Below are 13364 nucleotides of genomic sequence, written 5' to 3'. Positions count from 1 at the left end.
GAAGCGTGCGTATGCTTACAAATCAATCATTGAAACACAATTTAGAAGATATTTTATATCTGGATCAAAATTTGTGTGAATTAGTTGATGATTTCAATATAATTTTCGGTGGGAATATATTTTTGCAATTTCTATACATGTCACTTATAATTATTTATTCATACACGGTTATGTTTACACATGAACGTAAACCTTCATTATATTATAATGTTGTATGGATTATTTACATGGTTGTAAGTATTTTTTATTAATTTTAATAATTTTTATTTATTTATTTATAAAAATTAATTTTAGATTCAAGCGGTTATACTGACGTCACTCTGTGAGAACATAACCAAACAAGTACGAAAGACTACCAGCATATGCTACAAGTCTATTGCATTCTATCGAAAAGTTCCGGTGATTAAAAACTCACTGTTTGTCTTGACGCAGAACAGGTTGCACGGCTATTCGAACATTTCAGCGGCGGGATTTTTTAATATAAAATTTACAACGATTTTTACGCTGTTGAATATGTTGACGAGTTATGCCATTGTTGTCATGCAGTTCACAAGTAATAAAATAAATTAAAATTGCTAAAATTGTAGATAGCAATGGTAATATTTTTAAAAATTAGTTTAAAACACACACAGAGTGCGAAATTTAATTATTTTTGTTTGTAAAGTGCTAGTGTAATTAGTATAATGCGTGTTTTGATTGTGTCCGTGGCGATTTTATACTTAATTCTTAATATTCAGAGTGTTTCCGGTTTATTTGAATTTTTATTATTTCCTTATATAAATTCTGGACAAATTAATCGTGAGATAAGTCTTGAACGTGCTAGAAATTTTCGACAATTACTGGAAATATCCAATAGAGAACGACGAGATTTTGATAAAAATTAAATGGTTTGCAAAGAAGATACACTTTACAAATACGTAATTTATTAGCATCTTTAGCTAGAGATGAAAATAACATTGTGCGAAGAATGCAGAATGCACCTTTGGAATGTCGAAAAATAGAAGAAGTACGTGAGTACGTTCGAATTAGTCGTGAGGCTTTAACTGAACAACAAAGGAGAGATATTGTCAGAGAAATTAAAGCAACTCCTCAGGTTGCAAGGATTTATGAAAATTTTGTCACAAATGATCAGGATATTCGGAGGGAATTAGCAAAATGTAGACCTGGATTCACAAATTGTGTTATTGATAGAACTGCGTTTATTGATATTCGGCAGTCAATGATTACCACACGTCAAGATGTACAGAGAGTACTCAGAAATGCCAATAATGCAATTAATATTACGGATAATGGTGGTATGAATAATTTTCTTCAAGAATTAAGACAATGTTTGAATAATAATAATCAATTGTGGTATTAAATAATCTACAATAATATTTTTTTGAAAAATTATAAATAATTTTACAGCTATTATATTAAAAGCTTTATACTGTTAGAAAGATAACAAAATTCATCAAAATGTGCATAATAATTATGTCCCTGAGTATATATTTCGACTTTTGAATCAGTAAAATTTAAAAAATCAACAATGTCGTTAAATAAATTGGTTGTTTTTGCACTGATGTGCGTGTGCGTTGCTAATGCACAGAATATCCTTACACGTCCACTGGGTTTGGATATTCTGGCTGCAAGAAACCTTCAACAATTGTTGAAAATCGCCGAAAATGAAGAAGTAGCTACCGAAAAACGTATCCAACAAGTTCAAGACAACCATAGACTACTTGTTAAATTGGTGCAACAAGCTGCTAATACTTTTGTTGTAAGAGTTGAATCTGGTCCGGAAAACTGTCGTCAGAATTTAGACCAAATCAAAGCTTATATTGAAAGTCGTAAAGAATTCTTTGCCACTGAAGCTTCTCGCAATATTGTTGGAGAATTGAAGTCAAATGAAGCTATTGCACAAGGTATTGCTATTTTCGCCAAAAACGTTGAAGATATCAAGAATAAAATTGAAAATACTGTTAATGGAAACATTATTAGGAATGTCCAGAGTGAGATGATTAAAGCAAGGACCAGTATGGAGAAATCTATTGTTGAAGCAGAGGCTGATCTTAGAAAAGAGAAGTTTGGTAATGATGAAATGATCAAGTTCAGCTTGGAATACAACTCATGTTTGATTAAAGAAATATTTTAAACTCACCAAAAGAACTTTTAAATAAATGTATTGCACGAAACGTTCTCACTTTTCAAAATTAATAAAAAATAATAAAATATAAACACCCTGTATATGTGAGTATTTATTTTTATGTATCTTTATTGGTACAGTTTCTAACAATGTCGATTACAATGAATAAAACTGTGTGGCCGTAGACGATTGCAATTCGATTTGACCCATCTTAAACTGCAAGCGTTGTAACCACTTTAGCAAAACGGGATTGTGAATGTGTTGTTTGCTCTTCTCCGGGAGTACTTCAGCGTGTCCAATTGGGATAAAATTGCGACAGTTTTGTAGTCTCACTTGTAGATGACCAGGCAACTAAAATTTACAAAAATATTAATTTCCCACTTTAAAATTGTTTAAAACTTACTTGAATTTGGTTTGAACACAAAACTGGCGTCCATAGCGGTAGCAATTTTCCAACAAACGTTGAATGGCACTCAATTAAAGCCTCCAACATGCTTAAAAAGTGCAGACTTACAATTTCACTTAGCTGAAAAAGAAAATTTAATCAGAAACAGTTTAAAAGCGTTTGAAAATTATACTAACCACTTTTGACTGCTGCACAAGTTGTAAAATACAAGGTGTTACCTTATCCCAAAAATCAAACAGTATATTCATTGTAACATTATAAGCCTCCGAGGTTGGAAGATGGGTACTAAGACCTTGCTCCAAATAAACAGTCCACAGTTGGCACAATATAAACGTATGGAACAGCGATGACATATGCAATATGGACGCTTTAGGTTGTTCAGCAAATCCAGCCATAATTACTTGAATATGGTCAGCCACTTGACAAGATGCTTCCTGTGGAATGGGTTGCGAGATGGTATGACCTTGTCCTGTCCCATGTAATGCTGTATGCGTCAGTGATCCCAAAAGTAACCAACTGAGTAATCTTATGTGACTAATGCACTCAACAAATTCACGTGGGGTTTGCTGTACTGTAGAAGCACTATATAACCATGGAAGATATCTAGTGACTGCTCTATTGTCTCTTCCATTACCACGTGTGATTTCTAGGGCTAAATATTGTGCTACGCCGCATTTTATTATCCCACCTAGAGTGTCATCGTTAAGACCAACGGGGACACCTTTACAATAACTCTGAAATTAATAAAAACAATATTATTATTTAAATTTTAGAAAATTTAAGAAATTTTTACCTTAATTTTGGCCAAAGTATGAAAATCAGTCAAAAACTCCAAAATGTCTCCGAGATGCATCCGCATACATTCAGAAACATTTGTATTGAAAACAGGACCATAAAAATCAACATACAAAGGGTTAGCATCCTTTAAAACTACATTAGAAGGTATGGATCCTCCTACATCTTGCAGAACCAAATTGATCAACATCAAAAGATTTGAATCCGGAATTGATGTTTTAAACTTTAACGCCTGAACCAATTCGTAGACCACCATTCGACTTAGAATTAATTTATCGCGGTCTTTCGTAAATGCGCGATTACATAGATAACACACATCTACTAGATAACTATATTTCAAAACGTTTGTTTGTATAGCGTAACTTAAAACTTTCGAAAAAGGTTCCAGTATACCCTGAAACATAAATATTTTTATTTTGATTTTTAAATAAATTTTAAAATACTAACCTTATATTGTGATATCACAGGAATCTTAAATATAGTAATCATAATTCGTAACATTGGCATAATATCTTCAATAGTATTCAACAAAAAAATCATCTTTCTAAATAAAATCTCCAATTGTTGAAGGACATTGCTCCATAGAGGTGATGTTGGCCCCAGAGCAGCTTCCAATGGTAAACAATCCAAATAACAAGCTAAGTTTTCCATTATACGTGGTAATGAATCAATGGGTAGGGTTTTCTTTGAGTTTAATGTTTCCAGTAACAACTGTAAAGGTGCCACTGGGCTTAATTCGTTGAAATCGACCAAGGCTTGAATCACACTTTTGAAGAATTGAATTCTAGTGGATTCGATTGTATACGATTGGAACATTTGTATAAATATTCCATTAGGCGCTAGTTGATGTAAAACACAACGCAGGAACTGGTGGGCTACACTTACGGCCCCACCAGGAAGATGGATATTACTTTCTGTTTGCCATGGATAATTGGCATTGGTAGCAACTCTAAAATATTAGAATTTTAGAAAGAAATTTTTTGTAAATTTTGAAGGTGAGACACTTACTTAGCAACTATGCTTAAGATATCAGGTAGCATAGGTGCTGCTAAAGCGGGTTCTCGATGTATAAACGTCCCCAAGGTCACAATACATAAACCTATTTCTTCATCACTGTATTCTTCAATGATGGTACCACATTCAGTGCATCTTTCATTGACGCACTCATCTCCAACTCTAAAAGTCGATTGCTTCATATCAGGTTGTTCTAGAGATTTCGGGGAACCATCCGGACTTAACCAAGCACCAGGTCGTCGTGGGTCCCTGGCTATATTTGAACCCATTGCAAATGGACCAACTTTTCTTATTCTTGCTCTATGTATAACACCATCACCTAAATTTTTATAATAAAATTTAGTTTTTTCTTTTAGGTATTGATAGGAATATATAACATGCAAGATGCAGCTTACTCTTGTTATCGATGAACACGTTTGTAAATACAGATTCATCTGGATCCATCGTGTTTGGAGGACTTTCAAGGGCGACCTGTTTGATCAAGCGTCTAGGACTATGTGTCGCCGACGTGGACTCTTTACTATTGCCCGCGGAGCGGTCGTATTTCGCAGCGGGTGTAGGCGTTGGTATACCTAGCGCCTGCCGCACTTTGTCCACCAGTTGATTGATGTCTTTATTGTGCTGGCCTATGGGAAGCAGGCGCTCCTGACTAGGGATCTCTAATTGTGACTCTAGGCTAGCCGCGTACGTCGTCCGTGGCGATTCTAAAAACGAGCATCGTATGCAAACCCATTCATTGCCAAGTTTGTATAATACAAGTGTGTGCAATTGGTTAGAAGGTGTTTAGGGTGCGGGTGGTACTACCTAGAGGGTCATCGTCCTGCGTTGGTGTTGGTGTTTCAGGTGATGATGCAGAATCACCTTCAACGCTAGCATGCTGCTCAAGACTACTCAACACTACAGTGAAAATCATACAAATCATAATTTTTTACTACTACCATGAAGTGGTGAGACTGTTAATTACCTGGTGGTGGTTTGGCGGAACCAATTGGTAAGAGTCTTTCGATAGACGGCGCAGGGAGCATGTTTTTCTTTGCTTCTTCAGTGTCAGAGACAGGTGTGCACACTGGGGTGATACTAGGATCGATTATTTTTTTGTGTTTACCCAGTGGGGAAGGTTTGGCAAGTGGTGGGTCAAGTGAGGTGGTACATGTAACAGGTTTATGGATATCCGTGGTTACGGTTTTGGCTAGGGCTAAATGTGGTACGCCCACGACCAATGCAGCTGTATTTGCTAGACCTGTAAACTTTGCGCAGTTCTTGGACCCTTCAAACCTAGATCTTTCGATAGTGTAATTCCTCTTTTCAAAAGACTTGGGACTTGGTTCATCACTACCAATAAACCAGGTACTCCTTTTAGGTTTGACTTGTTTCTTTGTTTTTGTAATGCTGATTTCATCAACAGCATCATCAAACTCATCCTGTCCACTACCATGTAGGGTACTATCAGAAAGATCACTTTCAGGTATAGCTATCAATTCCGATTCAGTTTCATCCCCGTCGAGACTATAATCAGTATTCTTTCGTGTTCGTTCTTTTTTGACGTCTGGTTCCTCCCAGTGTGTCTCCATACTGGATGCTGATGATGGTTTGGTGTAAATCACCTGCGACTTGGTGCCCTTGGAGCCCAGGGACACCTGCACGCACTGCGCCTCTGCAGAATACATTGGTGATAAGGGTGGTGTATTACCGCGCGTATCTGTACGTTCGTTATCAGCACCTAAGGACGGTTGACTAACATCTAAACACACGGTTAAAAAATACCAAAACAATGGGAGTGGGAGTTACCTCTGGAGCGCGACGGGGGCGCGCCCATCACAATCGTCGCTGGTATTCGCTTACAGGTATGATGTTGCGCATCCAAAGTATTCAAGACAATCCTTATCAGGGAACATAGTTGAAGACAATTTGGTTGGACATTGTATTGGTACTAAAATAACAAAACCCATAAAATTTATGTCATATCATCACCCAAATTAAAGGTACCCACTTTGTATAATAAAACCACCAATGACATCAACCAATTCCTCCTTGATTGACACTCCAAATACCACAAACTATAAGATGGTTGATAGTCCATGTTAGTCGTAGTCACATAAACCGGAGACGGAGCAAATTGCAATAGAGTAATAGACGTAGGTAGAATAATCTTTCCCATAAGATGATTCTGGTCCAATAATTGTGGTAAGATAGACAAGAAGACATTGAAAGCTGCAGAGCCCCTCAATCTAGTCGGAGGTAAATACAAACTCTTATCAGCTTGGTTATAGCCTAGAAGTAGATACAAATGCCTCAAAACAATTCCTTGCGTTTTGGTCAAACGCTTATCATCAGTTGGAAACGCTTGATCCGACCGCGACAGGAATTGCAAGAGTAAAAAGATCAACAAGTGCATAGTCTCGCGATCTGTTTCTTCCAACTCGATAATCTTCTGTGAGAAACTTGCCAGGTTGGCATCATCGACCACGTTCATCGAGTGCATGTGACCATCTGTAAAACATAAAGTTACAACCGGAACAGGAACAGTTTTGACGATTAACATATGTATTTTTGGTTTCATGCACTTACGGCCCATGCGGGATGTGACAACTAAACAACTACAGCTAGTACTACCTGAAAGACTGTTACTAGTGCCTAGAAACTGACCGAGTCCAAACCTGGAGCTCTTGCGCTTCAGAATCGGCGCAGATGTTTGACGATTGTAAACTTTTTCTTTAGATTCAACTAAAATCATCAACAATAATCATCTTTATCAAATTAATAATAATATTTACAAACCTTTAAATTCATGTCGGGTTATTATCGATGCAGGTGCTGACATGGTACGTTTATACGGCCATTTTGTCCCGAAACTTGCACTTAGAGTTTTCACCAGACTATTACCACTTCCCTCTGTGTTCGATAAAGCCTCCTGAGCTCTATTCATCTTTTTATTAAACGCCTCACTAGTTGGTTCGGTATTACGTAAATCCCGGAAGTAGGAAATGTCTCCTGACTTTTCCAAATTAATCTGTGCTTCAATATACAACGTATCAAATCTATTCAGGAAGAAATCCCATGTTAATATCTTCCTTTCACTTAGTGAGTTATGCAGTTGGTAAATAGATTGAAGCACCATGGGACGGTCAACGATTACAGAATCAAACTGTGTTTCCAAACACATGAGTAATGATTTAATAGCGCTGTCGTGAATTGTTCCCAGATATAAAGTAGCTCTTTGTGCAATGTAAACGTTTGGATCATCCATGCTGGAAATAAGATAACAGAAAGCATTTGCCAATGCAGCCTGTAAAGGAAGATTGTTTCGCAGGGGACTAGAATCCATGAATCTAGCGATGACAGTGACACGTTCCACTGCGACGAAACGTACTCCCCAGTCGTAATCATGGAATTCATCTTGGATTACTCTCCAGAAGACATCGGAACCAGCTGGTAAAGTTATACAGTGAAGGAGAAGTGGTACGGCTTCCTGGCAAATATGGGAATGTTCTGCGTTGCATAAATTCCATAAACTTTAAAATTTAAAATAATTAGTTTTGATTATAGGAATGTTGATATGGAAAATACTTTTTGATTAGTAAATTTTCTTGGCACCAAATGAAGAACCCTCGATGTTCTTTCGAAGCTTTGGTACAAGCATCGCCATGTAAAATCAAAACATTTAAACACTGCAACATGTAGTATAAAACATCCGGTTTTTCAACTTTTGGTAACTCATGAAGTAATTGGTGAATATACTGCAATGGTTGTGGTAAATCAGAAATTATAAACTTAAACTTCCCCACTGATGTCTGCCAGAAATTTTCTAGATCATCCCCTGGTTCTGGTTCAACAGGTTCATCATTTTCACCAATTACCTGTGGTTTAGCAACTTGTGCTGTTGCAGTTGCTAAAATTCATCAAAACATTCAAAATGTAAATCTAAACATAAACCTGATTTACCAAATTCTTACCAACATCAGATTCAGATAAAGTGATGGCTCTAGCAACAGCAGAAACAACTTTCTCTGATGGTATGATCGCAGCCAGGTCCAATTGCTCAGACACAGTCTCCACTGTCGCGGTCATAATCTGTAATCGATTGAGGACAAATGCCGATGTAAATAGAAATGATTCAAAAGCGTGAAAAGCGATAACAACCTTTTTCAAGTTCGTATTTTCCGACTCTAGGAACAGCTAAACATTCACATCGCCAATTAGTCTAAACAAAGTCATGCTTTATGATATCGATTTAATAAATATGTTTAATATATCATGTGTGCTGTCGCCGCTGATAATATATTGCCTTAGTTAATATTTTAGGGTGGTTGGTATTAAATTTTGTGGTTTAATTTGAAGAAGAAGTCAGTTTCATGCTTCATTTCAAAACTCCAAATTGCATTTTGTGTTCGAAAAGATTAGGTGATAAAACACAAGTTAGAGAAGCGACAAGACGAAGACGGCATAATTTTAATTCTTACATGAATTGATGAGAGAAATTAAAGAGCTATATAGTAATAGTTTTAAAATAGCAGACCTTAGTCGAAAGTCATGGTCCCAGACAAAGAGATAGCATCAAAAACAAATTACGAGTACTTGCTCAATGTGTCCACACACTTGCTATAAAGTTTGAGTTCGGCGCGCGCATCTTGCTTGTTTGTTTGTTTGTTTGCTAAATATGAGTAGAAGAATGACTAGTGTGTAACGTACCGAACATACATGCGGCATATGAACCAAAACACCACCAACCGAATGAATTTCAGGAATGGGCATATTCAAAACAACATCTGATTTGGAATCTTTTTTATCACTCTCTGGGGGACTTTTGCGATTATGACCATCGTCAGTGTTCTCTTCGAGTGGTGGCTAAAACATTTAACAGAGACAGTGATGCAAACACCGTTGAGAGCTTAGAACACATCGAGAGCGCCGGCGCGGCGGGTACTCACGTCTGGCGGATGCGCCGGTTGCACCGGTGACAAATACTTGATCAGTTGTAGCGAGAGCTGATGCCACATGATGCTGGATTCACAGTAGACACACTCGGATTTGGCGTTGCATTCATGGGATCCTATCCAGGCAGCGGTGACCATTGATTTCAGCAGCCAGCAGACATCTTTGCAGAGTTGGGAGTTGAGACCTGTGTGTTTATCGATATCCTGAAGTTCCATTTGTTTCAGAAGCACGTCCAACATTAGAATACTGCAGAATAAATTGCGTTCGGCGTCTGTTTCGAATTCTGTATGTTGGGACATCTTTCCTTCGTCATCCGAGAGTGAAGTTGTTGCAGAATCGCAGTCTTCTACAACTGATCCCAAAAAACTACCTTAACTACCTTTCTTCTAAAGAGAGAAAAAAAAACTTACAAATTGAACTTCTTCTTTCTTGCCTTGCAGCTGATGTTTTATCAGGACTATCCTGACCTTTCTCTATCAAAGCCTTCATAAACTTAACAGCATCCCCAAATATAGAAAACAATAATGGTAAAGGGATTACAATCTCTAACATTGTCAAAGTCTGTAACCATTTTAAGGCTTGTTCTTGCACCTTAGCTGACGGTTTCTCAAAACGTAGACTAACAAAATTATACATCTTCTTTGCATCGAAACCCAAGGGACTCATATCGGTATCTAATATTTTACTCAAGATAATTCTTAATTCCGGAAGTTCTTTTTCAGGAACATCATTGACAACTGCTTCCATCCAATGCGGCATTACATAATCCCATATATCTTGATTTATTACTTCATACGGGACCAAACAAAATAACCTATTGAGACCTTCTTTTAAATGAGAGGTTCTTGATGCTAAAGTGTCCCAATGACCTCCCACTCTTGCATATTCCGGTGGGTGTGGTAATAGACAACTGATGAAGAGTTTATAATGAGTGTTGCTAATTTCTCTAAGCCATGCACAGACACTTTCTGTTTTAAGTTTTTCTAAGGTGCTTTCTTCTTTCATATCTGAAGAATAAGCAGTCATGTGAAACCAATGAAAGAGCATAGCAAGAAGACGTCCAAGGATTTCTACAGGTGTGTTTTCGTCTGGTGTACAACGTCCCACCAATAACCAGATACCATAGCGTCCCAGGAGTTGTCTCTCTTCAGCTGTGATGTTATCAACTTGGACAATATGTGGTTTACCATCCATGGGACTACTATCTTTACTTGTTTCCGGTTGTGGTGTCTTAGCTTCTTTTAGAAGAGAAACAATGGCTTCGACCATATAAGTCTGCATTTCAGTATCCATTGACCAGGTTGTTGGTAAAGCTCGATGGACAACGTGATCTCCACCTCGGCGGTTGTTATGTCGATTGTTGTGACATTGTTCACAGTATCTGATAGGGTGGTTACCGTTGTAACTTGCGCATTCAGTAGAGAAACAGATAGAGATTGCTGATTTGTCATTAGAACGACAATTCTACCAAAAATCATTTTATTTATTAATTTGTTATTGGTTGGTTTAAAATATGACAAACCTTGTTTTCGCAGACCATAGACTGTGCCTGCATAGGGTGCAAAATGTCGCAGAAGGTTTGATTTGGGTGCTCTCGATGTATCTCGTTAGCGCATTCAATACAGAGATACAGAGGAGGTGGGGTATCACTTGCAAAAGTGATGGAAATGCAGTGGTCATAGCAAACTTTTGCAGCTTCAGCGTTGCCAGAGTTAGGGCACATGTCTCTTTGACAGACAAAGGGTGCAGGGTCTAAAAATATTTCAATCAATTACTTAATTTTGAAGAATTTGATGAAATTAAGGAAATCTTACCAGCAAGTTTGCAAATTAAATTCTTTCGATCGAAAAAGTTGGCGTTGAAAGTAGGCCAATAATAAAAGAGTAACTTTGTTGCAGAATATCGAGCAGTGCTGTTACCATAAGCAATAACAGAAAGCACATCTTTTAGAATAGCTTGTTTTAGCTTCATTAGGCATTCCAAAAGTTGGCAATGATGTGCAGGGTTACTCGAATATTGAAAGATCATCATTATAACGGAGCAGACAGATTGACTAATGTCTTCTCTGGTTTTATGCCGGGCTATAAATTTAATAATTAAAAAATATTTCTTTCTATACTTTTAAGTTAAAGTTACTTACTTATAGTGAAAGGTAAAATATAAAAACATAAAGAATTGACGATATCCTGATGTAAACTGCTTGGTAAAACCGCGATGGAAGATGCCATCAGGTACGGGAGGTTATCAATAAGGTCGTGTTCTAAAAACGGAAGGAGACAACCAAGACATTGAAGAAATGCTTGGCCAAAATCTAAAAATATCCCCAAAAGTATAAAAAATCGAAATTTTTTGTTTTTCTTTTTCGAATAACTCACTATGTAAACCATTCTGAATCAAAGGTGCGACCTCAATTAAAGGTATAAGAGAGTTATATAATCCTTTATAGTCCAGACTGGGATAGAGTCCAATCCGGGTTGCATCCATATCAGGATTTTTTAGAAGCTCGAGTGGTGAATTGGGTACATCTTTTAAGACCGCTACAATAAACCCTCTAATTTTAAAACCGGGACCAATTTTTCATACTTTTGAATACTTACTTAACAGTGTTTGTGAAAAATACTTGATGGTGTTAGCTATGTCCACCCCTGAAGGGGGCGGCATAATCCCTTGCATGAGCTTCACATGATAGTCGTTGAGACTGCGTATCTTGACCGTGACTGCAAATTGAAACCGTGAGAAGAAAAAATACACTCACGTGTACAAAAAGAAGACTTGTGGTGCCAAATAACTAGTAACAACCATAAAGTGGGGAGAGAATAATATCCACAGTGGTAAATATTTATAAGGGCAAGTGTAATACTTGGTGCTGGGCAAAGGGGGCATGCCCATAACAGGCTCAAAATTAGTAAATAAAATAAAATACATAAATACTTAGAAATCATGTTGATCGATGTTTTAATAAAATGATTGCTACTACAAAAGGGTTCAAAAGCATTTCTAAGGGAAACACCTGATCTACAATATCTGTTTTACCACTTATGGCTAAAATATGGTCAAAAAACTGTCTTTTTGTTGTTGTTGTTGTAAAAAAAATGAGATTGCTTACATGCAGCGGCACGAGTACCCATGTTGACAATGCAGTCACAATAATCAAACGCAAGGGAAACACTGAGGTCACATTGTTTAAAACGTGCGGGAATCTTCAACATAGGGGCGGCTTCGTCATCCCATTTAGAGATCGATAGTGGCCGAAATGAGGGAGCTGAAGGATGTCGCTAAGAGAGCGGCGTCGACGGCGGCGGCGGCAACGGCGGCGGTGATGGTAGAGACGTTGCACGTGCATCCTAAGGCCGGGGAGGACGCTCCGCGGATCGATAACATCCCGGAATTACGCGTTAAAAGCCAGCAACGTAACAAACAACCCCCGCGAGCTCAACTAAATGATCTCTACTAATCACCGGACCCCAAAAACTACGTGATGGTAGTTGTAACAGGGCGAGAGATTGAAGTTGTTATATTTTTGTTGTTGTTATTGTTGTAGTTGTCTACTTACACACACAGAGACAGAGTAACAATTACACATCCAAACACTTACATCGCACACTTAAATGAGAACGCAAATTTAATAGACCTGTTGCGTACATGTGTTTCGGACATGTAACATTTACTCTTTGAATCGATTCGTGTCGTGCAAATCGTCGACTCTCAGGACGCACTCGTACAATTTGCCCAGAAAAATGTGCCGAAACAGATGGCGTCGTCCGGAAAACCCACGCGATTCAATATTGACCCGGAGTGGAAATGACGCGTGTGTTTGTTCGTTCGTTTCGCGATGCTGATTGATCCGGAGGATGATGTTGGGTTGGAGAGGAGGCGCGAGAGCGGGTGGCCTAATTTCCGCGGACCCACAATAAGGGCCCACACACAATGTGCACAACAAACTTATGATTCGCTTATTCGCTTTTCGCTTATAGACTTATGGACTTTGGCGTGGCGCAGAAAGGGGTGGTTGTTGAGTATGCGTTCGCGTTCAGCTTCGACCTGCGAACACCGACTACCACCGAAGCGCGCGCATCTATTACACCCTCG

General features: G+C 38.0%; 1 protein-coding gene and 1 long non-coding RNA gene across 7 annotated transcripts; one reads left to right on the top strand and one right to left on the bottom strand.

Moving 5' to 3' along the window:
- The first annotated feature begins 38 nt into the window (after window positions 1–38).
- Window positions 39–2226, top strand: LOC135797714 (uncharacterized). Its single transcript, XR_010549617.1, has 2 exons — window positions 39–233; window positions 295–2226. It is a non-coding gene; the product is annotated as an uncharacterized lncRNA (long non-coding RNA).
- unc79 (UNC-79 domain-containing protein) lies at window positions 2220–13341 on the bottom strand. 6 transcript variants are annotated; one of them, XM_065310195.1, is made up of 25 exons: window positions 12382–13341; window positions 11873–11992; window positions 11651–11812; window positions 11416–11586; window positions 11090–11356; window positions 10798–11027; window positions 9686–10739; window positions 9269–9627; window positions 9030–9185; window positions 8481–8516; window positions 8294–8411; window positions 7908–8229; window positions 7119–7852; window positions 6954–7064; window positions 6331–6830; window positions 6129–6270; window positions 5305–6081; window positions 5145–5237; window positions 4736–5044; window positions 4335–4659; window positions 3774–4275; window positions 3325–3720; window positions 2708–3265; window positions 2529–2651; window positions 2220–2476 (listed from the first exon to the last, which is right to left on the bottom strand). In XM_065310195.1, exons 1-25 carry the CDS (start codon window positions 12482–12484, stop codon window positions 2282–2284), a joined length of 7863 nt encoding a protein of 2620 aa, XP_065166267.1. In that variant the 5' UTR covers window positions 12485–13341; the 3' UTR covers window positions 2220–2281. The 6 variants fall into 6 exon arrangements, with proteins under 6 accessions (XP_065166267.1, XP_065166264.1, XP_065166265.1 ...); XM_065310192.1 differs by having other exon boundaries at window positions 6331–7064; window positions 12918–13059; XM_065310193.1 differs by having other exon boundaries at window positions 6331–7064; window positions 12907–13029.
- Between the last annotated feature and the right edge of the window lie 23 nt (window positions 13342–13364).

The sequence above is a fragment of the Atheta coriaria genome, unplaced genomic scaffold (genome assembly GCF_025399875.1).
Source record: "Atheta coriaria isolate IRGN ID8LTWV9N9 unplaced genomic scaffold, Caltech_Dcor_3.1 hic_scaffold_8_pilon, whole genome shotgun sequence".
Classification (NCBI taxonomy): domain Eukaryota; kingdom Metazoa; phylum Arthropoda; class Insecta; order Coleoptera; family Staphylinidae; genus Dalotia; species Dalotia coriaria.
Note: the sequence above shows the minus strand (reverse complement) of the source record. Positions and strands in the feature narration are given on the sequence as shown.

Coding starts and splice junctions, on each gene's coding strand:
- unc79 (XM_065310190.1), bottom strand. CDS start 12,484: ATGTTGAAGATTCCCGCACGTTTTAAACAATGTGACCTCAGTGTTTCC. Junction 11,813..11,872: donor TTTTTCACAAACACTGTTAA/GTAAGTATTCAA, acceptor GGTTTATTGTAG/CGGTCTTAAAAGATGTACCC. Junction 7,853..7,907: donor GAAAATTTACTAATCAAAAA/GTATTTTCCATA, acceptor TAAATTTTAAAG/TTTATGGAATTTATGCAACG.